The sequence below is a fragment of the Malaclemys terrapin genome, chromosome 4, assembly GCF_027887155.1.
Source record: "Malaclemys terrapin pileata isolate rMalTer1 chromosome 4, rMalTer1.hap1, whole genome shotgun sequence".
Taxonomy (NCBI): Eukaryota; Metazoa; Chordata; order Testudines; family Emydidae; genus Malaclemys; species Malaclemys terrapin.
In genome coordinates, this window is record NC_071508.1 from 45,785,957 (window position 1) to 45,801,541 (window position 15,585).

At 43.8% G+C, this 15,585-nt stretch overlaps 1 protein-coding gene and 1 long non-coding RNA gene across 3 annotated transcripts in view; one reads left to right on the forward strand and one right to left on the reverse strand.

Annotated features, from left to right (window-relative positions):
* IGF2 (insulin like growth factor 2) overlaps positions 1-7,152 on the reverse strand; it is a 36,831-nt gene extending 29,679 nt beyond the window's left edge. The window contains exon 1 of the mRNA XM_054025760.1: positions 6,835-7,152. Coding sequence (XP_053881735.1) covers positions 6,835-6,933 — 99 coding nt within the window. The 5' untranslated portion in view covers positions 6,934-7,152. The remainder of the gene's footprint in view (positions 1-6,834) is intronic.
* Positions 7,153-7,307: 155 nt separating this feature from the next.
* Positions 7,308-9,751, forward strand: LOC128837085 (uncharacterized). Of its 2 annotated transcripts, none has more exons than XR_008444884.1 (3): positions 7,308-7,467; positions 7,947-8,121; positions 8,808-9,751. It is a non-coding gene; the product is annotated as an uncharacterized LOC128837085 (long non-coding RNA). The 2 variants fall into 2 exon arrangements; XR_008444885.1 differs by having other exon boundaries at positions 7,970-8,121.
* Positions 9,752-15,585: the final 5,834 nt, after the last annotated feature.

Consider the following 15,585-nt stretch of genomic DNA (forward strand, 5'->3'; position numbering starts at 1 on the left):
CCCCTGCACTGAACCCACACAAAAGCTGCCTCTTCCAGGCCCACTGCAGCATAAGATAGGAGGATGCAAATTCTTCCTCTCAGTTACCCAGGCTGATTGGTCCCTCACTGGTCAAGTAAATCAAACTTAGGATTCCCTTAGATGATAACAGGCTTCTACCATCTGCTTCCCCAGCACTGTTCAACAAGCAAGGAGCTGAAACAAGACAAGAGCATGAATCCTATTCACCTGCAGCATGCCATCTGCCCTGCACCGAGTCAGGTGTGTCTATGTACCCTCTACCCCATTTCCAAGTGACTATCTAAAAAGGCTTGTCTGTTTCAGGGATTTTTGCACTGATATAAGCTAGGCTCATGTAAAGCCCCAGCGCAGATGCATTTGCACTGGGGTAAAGTGGGGCTGAAACTGGGGCAAGTTTATATAGTCACCTCTTCGGAGACGGAGGCTGTTTGCACAATGGCTTGCACAGTGGGGCGCTGATCCCTGATTTGGAGCCTCTAAGGGCCACTAAAGTTGTCCCAGTGAAGCTCATCCATACAGGATTTTCTTCTCTATTTTAGCTACATTGGTATGGCTATACCAGTATAAAAAACTAATAATAATTAGGGCTGTCAATCAATCATCGTTAACTCAAGTGATTAACTCAAAACAAATTAACTTGATTTAAAAAAATAATTGTGATTAATTGCAGTTTTAATTGCTCTGTTAATTCCAATTTAAATTTATTATAAATATTTTTGAATGTTTTTCTACTTTTTAAATATATTGATTTCAATTACTACACAGTGAAGTGCAGTGCTTACTTTATTTTTTATTACAAATATTTGCACTGTAACAAAGATAAAAGAAATACTATTTTTCAATTCACCTCATACAAGTACTGTAGTGCAATCTTCTTATTGTGAAAGTGCAACTTAAAAATGTAGATTTGTTTTAGTTACATAACTTCATTCAAAAATAAAACAAGGTAAAACTTTAGAGCCTACAAGTCCACTCAGTCCTACTTGTTGTTTAGTCAATCGCTAAGACAAGTTTGTTTATATCTACAAGGTCCTACCTATAATTCCCCACTCTGTAATGCACTTTCATGATAAAGAGATCGCACTGCCTGAGATGAATTGAAAAATACTATTTCTTTGGTTTATCTTTTTTAGAGTGCAAATATCTGTAATCAGAAATAACAAAGTAAGCACTGTGTCCTTTGTATTGTGTAGTAATTGAAATCAATATAGTTGAAAATATAGAAAACATCCAAAATATTTAAATAAATGATATTCTATTATTATTTAACAGCACGATTAAAACTGTGATTAATCGCAATAAATTGTTCTAATCATTTGACATCCCTAATAATAATTAGACGAGCCCTGAATGGTACTCAGAGATGCTGCAATAGCAGTCTCGCACATGCAGTGGTATGCCAGCAATACGGGAGTGGCCACGTGAGATTATGCAGGATACCTGCACTCTGCTGTGTCGTGAGTTGAAGCTTGTGGCACAGCCTCCCTTATTGCGGTTACAGATGGTTTTTTAACGATATACAGCCCAGTCAGCTGGGTATGTTAGCTCCATTCAAGTGCTGGAGAAGAGGCCAACAAGTTGTGGCCAACCGAAGGTACTGTACCAGAGCTCAGCTGAGAATGCAGAAGTTCCTTGTGTGCAGGTCTGTGCTTAGGCTACTAGACCCCTGTGATGCCTCTCTCCTGTGTGAGCCCCCACTCAGGCAAGATACCAAACTTTCTGACTGATCAATTTCCTCCTTTGGTCTGGCCCATTTTAGAGTTTAATTCTACCAGAAGGATCAAATTAGAGCGATGGCCCAATCTGCAAGATTTGAGTCAGAGACCGTGGGTCCAATTCTTCCCCTTGGGAAATCACTTACACTACATAATGGGTTTGTAAAGCTACAATTCCCATGTGATATCATTTCACACTCACTTTGCACTGGTGTAAGTAATTACACATGTAACAGGGCAAGGGAGAATTAAGCCTAAATTAATAGACATAATGAGTGACTAAAGACGTGTGCTTAAGCTCATGTATTCAACCATACTAGGCAGGAGATTGCATGGCAGTTACACAGGGGCTGCCTGATTCTCAATTACACCATCTCAGGTACTTATGTGCCTCCCCTATTACCATACCGTTGGGGTGCCTCACAATCTTTAATGACTTGATCCTCAATGCACCCCTCAGAGACAGGGCAGTTGCACATGGGAAACCGAAGCTCAGCGAGATTGAGTGACCTGCCCAAAGTCACACAGGAAGTCTGTTGCGAAGCCAGTCTCCCAAATCCCAGGCTGATGCCCAAACCATTGGGAAACGCTTCCTCTCTAAAGGCCCCTTGACACCACTCTGGCAGTATAAACAAGAATCCGGACTCTGATTTTTCAGAAGTGCTGAGTATCCAGAACTCCAGCTGACGTCAATGGGAGAATGCAGATGCTCAGCATCTCTGAAAGTCAGGCCTTGACTTAACGCACACCCAGGACAGCGGTGATGTTACCGCTCCAGGGACCTGGGAGTGTCTGGAAGTTATAAGAGGGCAGGGGAAGGTGTTTCATCTTAATACAGGTCTGTCGCATCTTACGTGCATTTAACATGCGCAATTTCAACTTTACGTGGTCAGCAAAAACAGAAAAAAAGAGAAAAACAACAGTTTTAATACTATACCTGTAGTGTGGGCGATTTCGCCTGCCATTGAACTCAATGGGGTTTTGGCTCTACGTGGTTTTCGCTTTACGCGCTAACCACGGAACGAACGGAACCCCCGCGTAAGATGAGACAGACCTGTACTTAGAATGCTGTGAAATACCTGCATCCCATGTTACTGTGACTGCTTTGCCATTCTAACAGTCAGAAGAGAGAAGCCTTCCCTGTATAGGAAGGGGGAGGAACCCAGAGCCCAGTGCCATGTCAGATGGTACAGTGGTATTATGAAGGAAGCCTATGCTATGCATTACTCTGGAAGTGAGTTGCTAGGGAGTGGCTTCAGGGTAACTTCAGTAGTTTTCTGAGGACTAATCTTTGTACAACATGCCAGTGTGGCTCCTGGGAACAAGCTTAGTGAGTCCCAGTGCTGCCAGTTCTCATGATATTTGGTGTTTCCTTAAAGTTTTAGGTCCTGGAATCATGTGATTGTATGAAACACTCAGCTTTCATTAAAAAAAAAAAAAAAAAATGAAGTTTCTAGCCCTCATGGTTGAGATGAAAGGACAGCTCTCAAACACCGGAAGGCAGATAACATGAACCCAAGTGTGCTAGTTTTAAAAAAAAAAAATCACATGATTTAAGCCAATCTTATGATTTTTGGTACCTGACTCATGATTGTTATATGCCGGAGGCTGGCAACACTATGTTAGCTCTTACTTTCTTGTGTCTTAAATGGGAAATTTGCTCCCTCCCTGCCCCACTCTGGGAAGAGGGTTCCTTCCATACCCCACAGCTCCCTCTGGCTCACATGGGGGGGATGAAGGGGTCTCTCTCTGTACAGTAGGTATTAGTTTCCCCAGCAAAGACTATTGTAGCTATGGGGGTGGGGGGGGAAATCAAACTAGAAAAAGGTGAAAGGGGTACTCAGTATTATTTACTCGGGAGTGTATTGCACAAACTTTGGTATGCAGCCCAGAAATATTTGATTTATTGCATTAAAAAGGGAAATGAAATCTTGCTTAACTCTTCTAAAGACAGCTGGCAGAATCTGGAGAAGGGATTTCAAAGTCAGTGTTAGTAGCCTAATTTAACTTTTTCTGATTTACTCCAGGTTTTGTAAGCAAATACAGCAAAGCAAGCGGAACGATAAAGAGAGAAGAGTGGAGCCGTTTAATCAGAAATTGTGGTGATTGGAGTGTTCTGGCAAGTGATATTCCCACAACACATTGAACTGGCTTTAGGTCTCGACAGAGCATGGTTAACCCTTTCAATTCCATTTCAAATAAGTGACCAGTATGTGTCTTTTATCCCTCTCTCACTGAAGCCAGTAAACCACAAACACACACACACACCCCGCCCCAGCCGTTCTCTAGATATAGAAGCTTTTAAAGCAAAGAAACCAAAGTAGGATTTAAAAGCCCAGTTCCAGGATATGCCCTGGCAGTGGACAGGAGAAGGTGGGCCACCTGCAGTGCTCCTACGTGATCCTGGAAAAGCATCAGATTCTGTGTGTCTCTAAAAATAAGACCAGTGTTTGCTTTATTTTAAAAACTAGAGCAATTCCTTCTTATAATGCTCTTTTATGCAGCTGGGGCCTGATCCAAAACCCATTGTAATCAATGGAAAGACTCGCAATGACTTCACTGGGCTTTGGATGAAGACTCTGTGTAGTAGTTTGGTCCAGCCAGTGATCCTCCCACACAGGTTATAGTAAAGGATCATCAGTAGAAAGCACATACACCCACACATATATATTTTGGCTTAGAGTTTGCTGGGAAGGGGGAAAAGCCCAACAACTTTTTTTTTTTTTTTTTTTTTTTTTTGCAGGAAAAGTGGATTTGTTTATCCCTTTAAGAATTTTCACAGCAAGCCCCTTTGAAAGGTTAAGTGAACATGTGCCTGTCAACAAATCGGAGCGGGTTTTACAACTGTGACCCATTCTCCCCACCACCAAACTTGTCAGTTTTGGTCCAGAGAAGCCCAAACCAGAAATGTCATCTGGTTTTACTGCCCCAGATTATGGTGTTTCATTGTTTCCTTAATATGCAACCGGAGTCACCCTCACAAAACCTTGGACCCAGACTCCTGAACTCTCCTACCTTGATCCAAACAAACCCGGGGGGGGAATAAAAGCCCAACAACCTAGGTCATGTCAAAAAAACAAAACCTCCTTCTGCAAACCTTGGGCTCCACAGCCTGTCCTGGTATTAGTAAGAAAACTATATACTTTGTATAGGGAAGTTCCAACCTAAGGGTTTAAAACAGAGGCTCTCCCAAAGTGTCTATTTAAAAATAAGACTTGTGTCGGTGGTTTTACACTTGATTGCTCGATGTTGCCGGAGCAAGACCTAGTGTATCAGAAACCCTGTTGACATACCACTGGTTGAAAGCAAGGCAGCAACTGCTGGTACAGTTATGTTAAATCTAAGTTTCCTCGTGTGCCCCAATTCCCTACCACTGAACAGAGTGCTAAAACCTTTCCAAGTTGCTTTCTTAAAATAATTACTGTAGGGAAAAGCAATTGGGAAGGAAGGAAGGAAGAAAAAAAAAAAAAAAAAAAAGACTCCACACAAAGTAGAAGGCTTCATGCCAACCATTAACTCTCACTCCATTTTGGCTTCATTTTCTTGTTTTTCCTCTCCGAATTTTCATTCCTCTGAGACCGAACATGCTGCAGTGTTTTTCAGAATGGTGCTTAATAATCTCTTTAGGCTCTGAAGCTAAAGAACTGTCCGTCCCTTCCACACAATGCACAATCTTAATATTCCCCCCTGCCAAACAACTTAAGAAAAGCATACAATACTTCGTTAGAAGAGGTCTATTTAAAGTGCTGTCCAATAACCCATAGGTGACCTTGCATGACCTCGTATAATAGAAATGAGATCCAAACACTCCAATCTGCACTCAGATTAGGGATGTTGTGCCTTGAACCCAATAATATAAACACACACACACTTAAAGTGATCTTAGTATTTGCCTATGAAATAAACATTCCTATTTAGTTCCATATATCATTCTCCATGCACAGCCTCCCATGATCACCTGCTATGCAGTTTCGGACACTGGCTGTGGTGTTGGTATACAAGGGCAATGCTTCTCATTTACTTTTAAGCTTTAAATGAACATATGCACACATGCACAAGCAGCAGAAAATCCATTAAAAAAAAGTGTGCCATGCTCCAACTCCAGTGTGGGAATCCCGGCATGATGCCAGTATCTCCATTCATACAAGGACTCAAGAGTCCAGAGCTAGCATATGAGTTTCCTGCGTTCCCCCAATGACAGGTCTCAACTCCCCTCCCCTTAGTGAAGAGCAATGGCCCAGCAGGTACAGTGCGCAGACATACACCCGTTTTTTAAGCGTGAGCCACCCCCTTGCAGGAGCACAGCTCTCATCTCAGTCCTCTATAGCTGGGCATATACAGCCAGTCCCTACCGTGCAATGCTGTTACAGCCTAGCCAGCAATTGGTGTCCCCGTTCCCGTTTTTAACCTGTTAGGCTCCCACTGGGAGAAGTCCAGTCCTCTAGTTTAAAGTGAGGCGATTCAGTCTGGGCCGTCATTTGAGGTCCCTCTAGCGACCCTAAAGGGGAACTGCAGTCAGGGGGGAACTTGCTTTTCTGTTTCCAAAACCCAAGCTCCACACGCAACCAAGGAAGAAGGGGGGGAGCAGTTCATAAATACTCTCGCTCTCCTACACCGGTCACTTTTGCAAATATCCCATTGCACCCTCTTGCAAGGACTTCACCATCACTCACTTACACAGAAGATGCCGGGATGCAGCAACAAGAAATACAAACATTTGACCCAAACGCTGCTCCTGGTTGTAATCACGTTGTTTGCATGACTCCAAAGCTACACAACCAAAACCCTCCTGCCTTGCTTAAAAAAGAAAAAGCCAAGCCCGGCCCCTGGCTCCTGCAGGAGAGGGATCTCTCGCAGTAAGCTGGGCAGCTTTTTCAGCTCATTTCCAACCCGTGTCCTTCTGTGAACTGGGGACACGCGCGCGCTAAGCAAAAGGAAGAGTCAGAGTGGAGTCTCTGGATCTGCTGGGCTGACCATCAAGAAGTCTGATGCTGCTGATCTTAGCTCAGCGAGCCCCCTGGCTGCCCCCTCTGCCCTGGCCCTGCCTGCTATGGTACTAGAGACACGTCCAACATGGGTTGTTTAATGTTGTCCTTACCTTTAAACTTCCACTGCTACTTTCAACTTCTTGTGTGCAGACCTGGAGTAAAGCTGGGTGACTGTAGCATTCATCCATGTATCTCTCTGCTCCTGACATGCTTCTGTCCTGCTTGGTTTGTTTGTTTGCTGTTTAGTGTAATTTGGGGGGAGGTTTTTGGTGTGTCAAGTCCTTGTTTTACGAGGATGTTGCTGTTTTTTCTTTGCTGTCTCTTGGCTTGTTCTTGCTTTTCCAAGAGTCTGAGCTGGTGGGGCTTGGTTCTCCCAGCTGCAGCTATATTCTCAATTAGCTGCTCCACAACTGAGGAGACAGGCTGAGAGCACTCACTGCCCCTTCTTTTATACACCATCCAATGGGCATGCTCCAACTTCTACTGTAACAACGATCAAGGCAACTCAGCCAATAACCTTGCAGAAGTTATCTAACCCCTCTTTCCCCCTCCCTCTCTCTCTCTCTCTCGTGTAACCCTCGGAGTCTCACACTAGGAAAAAGTTTCAATAACATGGTTTCATAGAATGTTCCTCTCCGGGGGCTGAATGCAGCTACTGCTCCATGCAGAAAAAAATATCTGTCCTTTGGGTGAGGGCAGAAGGAGGGTGTCTGCTTTCATTGCATGCTGCTTTTCAGATGCAGGTAAAATGAGCAATAAGAATGTGGACAGATGAATGCATTTTTTTATTTTTCAGAAAAGAGCAGATCATTCTGGGGCTGCCAAATGCCCTACTACAGCTTCCAAATTCCTGACTAATGCTACCAAATGTTTAGGAATGGTTGCCTTTGAGCTCATCAGTGTTTCATTTAATTTCACCAATATTCCTATGGGGGAAAAAAACCAATATCAGCTGAGTCGTGATTCATTAGCCAATGGGTATCGAGTAGTGAGTCCACATTGTTCTTTTCCATGGGGCAAACTACCCATTTTGCACACTGAAATCTCTTCATTCAAGTCAGAGAGTACTTTTCTTTAAAGGTGCCTGTTTCATCTTGAATCTGATCTTTCCTCCTTTTACACAACTTCCTCTGAGCTCCTTAATTTGGTCAAAATTCCTCGCTTGCCAAGAAATAAAATCTAGATGGCTACTCTAATTTTTTATCTTTATTTTCAATGGCAGCATTTTCACCGTTGGTCCTGCAGGTTACCTTCAAAATAACTCCTGGGGTAAAGACAAGTTTCAGTGATTAGTGAAGGTGATTTTCAGTCGGTGAAGAAGTTGGTATGGGAGGCAGGATTTACAGTCACCTACCTACTGAAGTGACTGACACATGCAGGATTTCAGAAGCAAGCAGGTAAGCATGGGAGGGGGTTGTTCACTGTGATTGGTAAGCTGTTAATCATTCATAACTTCATTAACATCCTTGCTATCCTAAAGTAAATATGGAGGCTTTGCCTATCTAGGGCAGACAGATACAGTATGTTCTGCACCTAGTGCTGTACGCTGGCTCTCATGCTGACTTTTAGTTGTCAACCAACCTAATTAAGGCCCCATTCTGCAAAGATTTATGCATATGAATAATCCCATTTAAGATAATGGGACTTCTCCCATATTTATAGTTAATTGTGCGTGTAAAGCTGTGCAAGGTTGGGGTCTAAATGTATTATTATTGCTATTGATCACTGTAGTGCCCAGAGACGCCCACTGAGATAGGGGCCCCACTGCGCTAGGTGCTGCAGATACATATAAGTAAGATAGCGGTGCCCTGCCCTGAAGAGCTTACAATCTATATGGACAAGACAAAGAGTAGGAGGGGAAAGAGAAGTGAACTGACTTGTCCAAGGTCATGCAGCAGGTCAGTGTCATAGATGGGAATAGAACCCAGGTCTCCTGACCTCCCAGGTCCCAGTCAGTGCCCAAATAGTTAATGAAATTCAGTAGCTAGGATGTACAAGGCATGGTTACAATGTGCCAATGCACACTTAAACAATAGAAAATAATGCTTTATTTTTATAATTCTCATTTTTTTTTCTCTCTGAGGTGGGGAACTGACTGAAGGATTTTTCCAAACAAGTGGAATTTAGAAGATTTTTCCCAAACCCTCCAAAGACAAACCAAAGAGGGAGAAGAGCTGGTACTTTCTTTATAGGCTTTTGACCTCCCAAAGGACATATGTCACCCTCTCAAGAATCTGTGCATTCATCAGGTTGTTCTTTTGATCACATCATTCAACCCTAATTTTCTTTCCGTGTTTGGATTGTGTCATTGCATTTCAGACCCACCAAACAATCCAATGCCAGTGCAATGTCCTTAAACTAAATCTGTCATCAGAACAGGGAGGAGGGCATGGTGCTGATAAAAAATACATACAGGAAAGATTTTCACCCTAAAGTTAGGCACCTAAATCCATATATAGGTACTTAAATAAGTGGTTTGGTTTTCCACACCTCTGTGGAAATTAGCTGCTAAGTGCTCAGCACTTTTGAAAACCTGGCCACTTCTTTAGGTGCCTAAATATGGATTTATGAGGCTAACTTTAGACACCCCAGTTTGGAAATCTTGGCCATATACCTTTACATCTCATCCAATGTAAAACTTTCAGTAGATGGGAAAGAAAGTTGTAGTTTTCAGAACGATCCTTCCCCATTTGTTTAAAAACAAAACCATACCCATGGTGGTCAAATGGGGCTGTTAGCAGCCCAGAGAGAAGAACTGACTTCCCTTCCCCCAACTTGCCACCAGCACCTCCTTTGAGTAGACAAAAGAAACCTAGAGAGGGTGAGAGGGCTAATCTCTCTGAGAAAAACAAGTGATTTTCCAGTAAACAACTGCAACAGCAAACAAAGAGGGTGAACAATAATGATAATCAAAAACTATATTGTAAGGAAGAGATGACCCCATCATGTGAGGTGTCTCACCGGCTCAGTGAAAACAACCAGCATTTTGGGTGAGCCTTCATCAACAACATCACCACGGACAACAAAATAAACCCCACAAGTTGCCATTGGATCCACTTGTGTTTGTGCCTTTGATCTTTTAATTGCTTCTTAGTTAAACTTCAGTGCAAATAAATAGTGCATTGTGTCAAGAAAGAGAGAGAGAGAGAGGGGAGGATAAGAAAGAAAGAAAGACACAAAAGAAAGAGCTGTTGACCAAAAGAGAAAAAAAGCAGGTTATTTTCCCGTCTTTAAAGGAGTGAGTGTGTCTGTATTTGAGGGGGGGGGGGGGAGAGAGAAGAGATTGGAAATCAAAGCAAAATAAAGAAAAACACATTAAGCCTCAGGCAAATATCATCCTTACATCAGTAGGAAGAAATGGGGGAGAGGGCAAAACCCAGGATTAACCTCGTTTGAGTTTATTCCCTGAGAGGTGAATTGATCCAAAGAAGGTATGATGTAGCAGCAGAGGGAAGAAAAATATCTCTGAGGCTGTACTGACAGCTAACCATATCACTTCTTTCTTTCTTTTTCTTTCTTTCTTTCTAGCATTTCCATGGAAATACTCACTGGAATGTCATGGGGAGGAAAGTCCAAACTCCTTTAAGCACAAATGTGAAACTCTGAAGGCACAATCAGCCCTTCCAAATAACAAGGGACAAAGTTGGCCTTTATAGCATTGTGCAAATATATAGAATTATGACATTCTGTGTATGGCTATGGAATAATCTAGCTTGCCAGTGATGCCTGGGAAATATGGTGCAGGAGGGCAGATGAGAAACTTTATAGATTGGAATCCTGTTGGGGCAGGGACTGTGTCTCACTATGCGTCTGTGCAGCACCTAACAGGATAGGGCTCTGATCTCAGCTGGGCCCCGTAGGTTTTACCCAGTAACAAATAGCAATATTTTTCTGTCACCCACTGGATGGCTTTGTGGAACAGCAGCAACACAAAGGCAATTTTTCCTGCTACAACACCTGCCTTCTGTCAGTAGCAAATCCCTACAATCTAAAGCCTGGTTGAAACACAACATTGCACAGTTTGACTAAAAGTATGGTTTTAAACCATTGTAGATAAACTGATGCAAACCCCTGTGTAGACACGCTGAAATCAGTTTTAATCTGGTTTATATTGGTTTCATTTGCTGCAATAAATTTACAGGCACGTGCTAAACTAATATAACCAGTTTTAAAGACGTGTAAGTGGGTCCATATAGGGGTTCAAATAAATGTTGGTTAAATTGGTGCAATTTATGTATGTAGACATGGTCCAAGATCCCCTCTGCTCCTGATGTATTCTACAGCTGTCTTTAGGCTGACTCTACTTCTGTCTATGGGTCTCTCTCTTCATAGAAAATCTAGAAGAACTTCACATATAATAGGTATACCTGGTCCTGCCTTAGGCAGGGAATATCACAAATTGGGTAATATTTTAAATGTGTCTGATACATCTTGTTACAATTAATGTACACATAATACAATTTATGAACTATATACTAGATCTTGATTTGCCATAGAGATTCTAAGCGGGGTGGAATGGTGGAGATATGTCTGTTGAGTAATTAATTGCTTTAAAACAGCACAGTATGTTGGCTAAGACAAAATACCTCTGAGGAATTCTGGAATCCCAGCTATGTATCTTTCAGGCATGTCTTTGACTGTTTTTTTCCTTGCTGCTGCGCTTCAGTCAGTGGGTCCTTGTGTCCGGTCCTCATTGTCTTCAGGATGATCATTGGATGTGATTCTTAAATGCTCTCCAGAAGCCACTTTCCACCTTATCAGAGACCCTCACCTTTGCTGTCATTCATTACTTAGCCCTGTCACTCCCTCTCTGAAGTTCCAGGAGCATTTAAAATGAGCTGGACTCTTAGATCCAACAAACGGTGTTGGGAATTATGATCTGAATTTTGCAGCGTCAGCGCAGCAAAAACCTGAGGAGAGACGAAACAGGGCATTTTATTGTCTCTTTCTACCTCCTCTTCTAACTCACTTTTTGAACTGCTAGTCCTTTGGCTTTCCACAACAGAGTAGTTCTTTGGTCAGGCTCTTTTCAGAGAAAGACAATGGTCCTGGGTGAAGGTACTGGGCTAGAACTCAAAAGAGCTGGGGTCAGCTTCTTGCTCTGCTACAGTCATCCTGTGCAACCAGGGCCGGCTCCAGCATTTCAGTTCCATCGCTCCTAGAGGGAGTGAGGGACCTGCCGCCCCCGAATTGCCGCACGTGCCGCCCCTCTCCCTTGGCTGCCCCAAGCACCTGCTTATTAAGCTGGTGCCTGGAGCCGGCCCTGCGTGCAACCTGGGTCAAGTTATCTAATCTCTCTGTGCCTCAGTACCCTATCTGTAAAATGGAAGTGATAATGCTTCCTTTCTCCATCTTTGGTTGCAGTATTATTGTAGTCAGGCTGGTTCCGGGATAGGAGAGATACAAGGTAGGTGAAGTAATACCTTTTACTGGACCAACTACTGTTCATGGAAAGCTTGTACCTTCCACCAATAAAAGATATTACCTCTCCTACCTTCTCTCTCTCCATATTGTCCATTTAAATAGTAAGCTCTTCAGGTCAAAGACTGCCCCTTGTGGTATGTATGCACAGCACCTAGCTGCATTGAGGTCTCTAGATGCTACTGTACTATCAACGATGATGTTGCTCTTGGAGTCAGTGAAATTGCTTATACTCTGCTTTCATTCCTATTCCTGATGCACACTGGGATGGGTTCGATCAGGAAGCCCGGCTATGAAATTGGTGGTGAATTGCCAGTGTTTTAAATGAGGAGGTCCTTACAGAAATGTTCCCCTTCTGCCTGGGATAGGCCCGCTGTACCAGGGAGGTGTGCGCTCAGAGTGGAGGGGGAGAGAGTGGGAGAGCTGAATGATTTGTTTTATCATTTAAACAAAACACGTTCTCATAAGCATAACCAAGGAAGGGAGGCAACAGCACTTGGCAAACGAACGTACACTAAGTGCACTTCGCTGGAAATGTTTATACTCTGCTGCTGAGAAATACTCTGAGCACATTGACAGGACAGCATGGTGCTCCGCTTGTGTAATTTGTAACGGGGTGAGGTGAGGACCTTGCAGGGGGCCCTGAGGACATTCTCCTCCCCTACAGGAGCATGATTTCTAAAATACCTGCCACTTGCTGCACCCTGGTACATTCCCAAGGCCCCAGATGTGCTCTCCAGAGGCATTTATGTGAGGCAGAAGCAGCAGGGATGGTTTGGCAGCATCAAGGAGGAAGGGGGTGAACACGCCTCTCTTTAGCTGGTGTGATAGAACTCTACCAAGGGGAGCCCCTGACAGCACACCACCACCAGGGGTTATTACTTGCAGGACTGCTGTGTACATAAGAAAGAGGAAGGACATGGTGATTAATGCACTAGCCTGGGATTCAGGAGATCTGGGCTCAGTTCCCAGCTCTGCCACAGACTTCCTGTGTGATCTTAGCCAGGTTTCCAAAAGAGCTTAGCATCTAGCACCGGGGTTCTCAAACTGGGGGTCGTGACCCCTCAGAGGGTTGCAAGGTGGTTATGTGGGTGTCTCAAGCTGTCAGCCCCCGGGCAGCGGGGCTGGGGCTGTCAATCCCACGTATGGCTGACAGCCCCAGCCGCCTGAGGGTGGAGATTGCACTCAGAGGCTTGCTGCGTGAAAGGGGTTGCCAATACAAAAAGTTTGAGAACCACTATCTAGCAGTTTTCATGGGGAGGTACTAGGGACTGTGCACACCTGAAAGTGTGGTCTATATTAGCTCTGTGCCTCAGTTTCCCATCTGTACAATGAAAGTAATAACACTCCCTTTGTCTGTCTTGTCTGCATAGACTATAAACTCTTAAGGGCAGCGACTGTCTTTTACTAGGAGTATGTTCAGCCCATGGCACTCTCATAATGCAAATAATCAGGTTTCTTTAATTGTGATACTGACAACTCTTGTTTTAAGGTCCTTGTACTGCCCTTACACTGAGGAATGAAATGGGGAAGCTGAGGCAATGGCATCTCTGCAATTGAAGGCCACCTGGCAGAGATGCCAGAAGAGGCTGGGACCCTCTGAACTGCTAATATGCTGGAAAACAAACCCAATTCACTTTTCTGGATCCTCAGAAAATGCAAGTAGCCCTTTAAAACCATGAGTGCATGTTCAGAATATTGCCACACAAGTGTGTGTTTTTGTGCCTGAGTGGGGGCGAGCATTGTTTAGTTAGAGCAAGGGCACAGGCGATGTGGATGCTAAGTCCGATTCTTCCATCGATTAGCTGTGAAACTTCAGGCCACTCAAGTAATTTCTCTGCCTCCTCAGTTTCCACATCAGTCAAACCTACATTGAGTGGTTGTTATATGTTATAATGCTAATGCACTGGTGATCCAAAGAGGAAAGGTAATATAGAGGTGGCAAGAACTAATGCTATCATGCTGTTTGGGGTATGGCAGATGATCAATCTCCGTGCTACAAACAGGAGACGGGTTATGTCATCTAGTCCTTTCCCCTGTCAGTCAGGGCAGAATCTCTCACATCTGGGAATTACAGAACAGATATTACACTTTGACCCTAAGGAGCATCGTCAAAAAATAACCAATGTCAGGTCATGCTAGGACTGGTCAATGACTGGTGGCTGGGTGTGTGGAGCTGATGTGACTTGATTGAAAGACTTGTGAAGAAAGCTGTTACCTATATTTTAGTGGACAGCAGACATCCCATTGATAGACTTATGAAGAACAGCTTCCCCCACCCACCCTCCAATTGCCAGTCAGAGGAAAACACCAGAGAGCTGTGGAGGGAGGAACCACTCTTTAATGACATCATTTAACAGCCTTTTGAAAATGTACAGCGATATCATTAACAAGCCTGTTAGAGGACCAGCTCCCTCCCCAGTGGTGACCAGGAGCAGGGAGGACTGGGGCCCACCCTTTAAGAGGTTGCTAATGTGGTTAATCCCTCAATTTCATTTAGCAGCTCAACCTCCCATCTCTTCTCTTCTGTCCCCTCCCCACCCCACATATCTCCATTGCCTTGACTTTCTTTTCATTAATTTCTGCCCCAGCAGTTTAACAGATTAGAAGGCACTCATGTATATCATTGTGGCTTCATTAAAGTCATTGTTATACATCAGGTGAAGACATGACCCTTTGCATTTAGGAATTGCCATGCTGTGTCAGACCAGCTGACCCTAAAGGCCTGGCCTAGGCTAGAGTGCCACCTTCTTTGTAATTCTATACATCCTTTTGCCCTGCTTATTGCATAAATGGATCAGTGTGAACATTCCAGACGTGACTAATGGTGCTTAATCCACTTGAAGTTCTGCCCACCATCCACACTAGGGCTCCACTCAGTTCAGCTGCAGTGCCTTCTGGGCAAATATCCCAGAGTTCCCATCAGCTTCAAGCAGCTATGTATTCTGGGAGATACTGCAAGGCTTTGAGGAATATTTTGTGTGTTCCCAGAGAAATTTTGAGAGGCAGGATCAAGCATAACTCCTTGGGAAAATCTCCTGATTCCCTGGCAATGTATCCCATAAAGCTCCTGGAGAAGGCACTATTTCCAAGCAACATAGAGGTCTGGCCAAATGCCCATCACATGCTCCTACATCATCAGCAAAATTTTGTTATGGAATAATCCGTCCATAGAAATTCCTTCCTAAATCAACAGTTAGTGAAAAGCTTATGCCCCAGAGCCTGAGAATTTCTATCCCTTATATGTTTTTATCCTGTATAACATAACTGCATTGACCCAGGATTACAAACAGATGGCCCGTTTCCACAGACCCAGTTCCTGCCCCTTGATTTATAGGCACCGACTCTAAATGTTAGTGACAGGGAGATTTCTGTGCCTGGATTTAAAGTGTTGCTTCCATCCCACATGCCACTGGTGAGACATTTTTAAGTGCCATGGC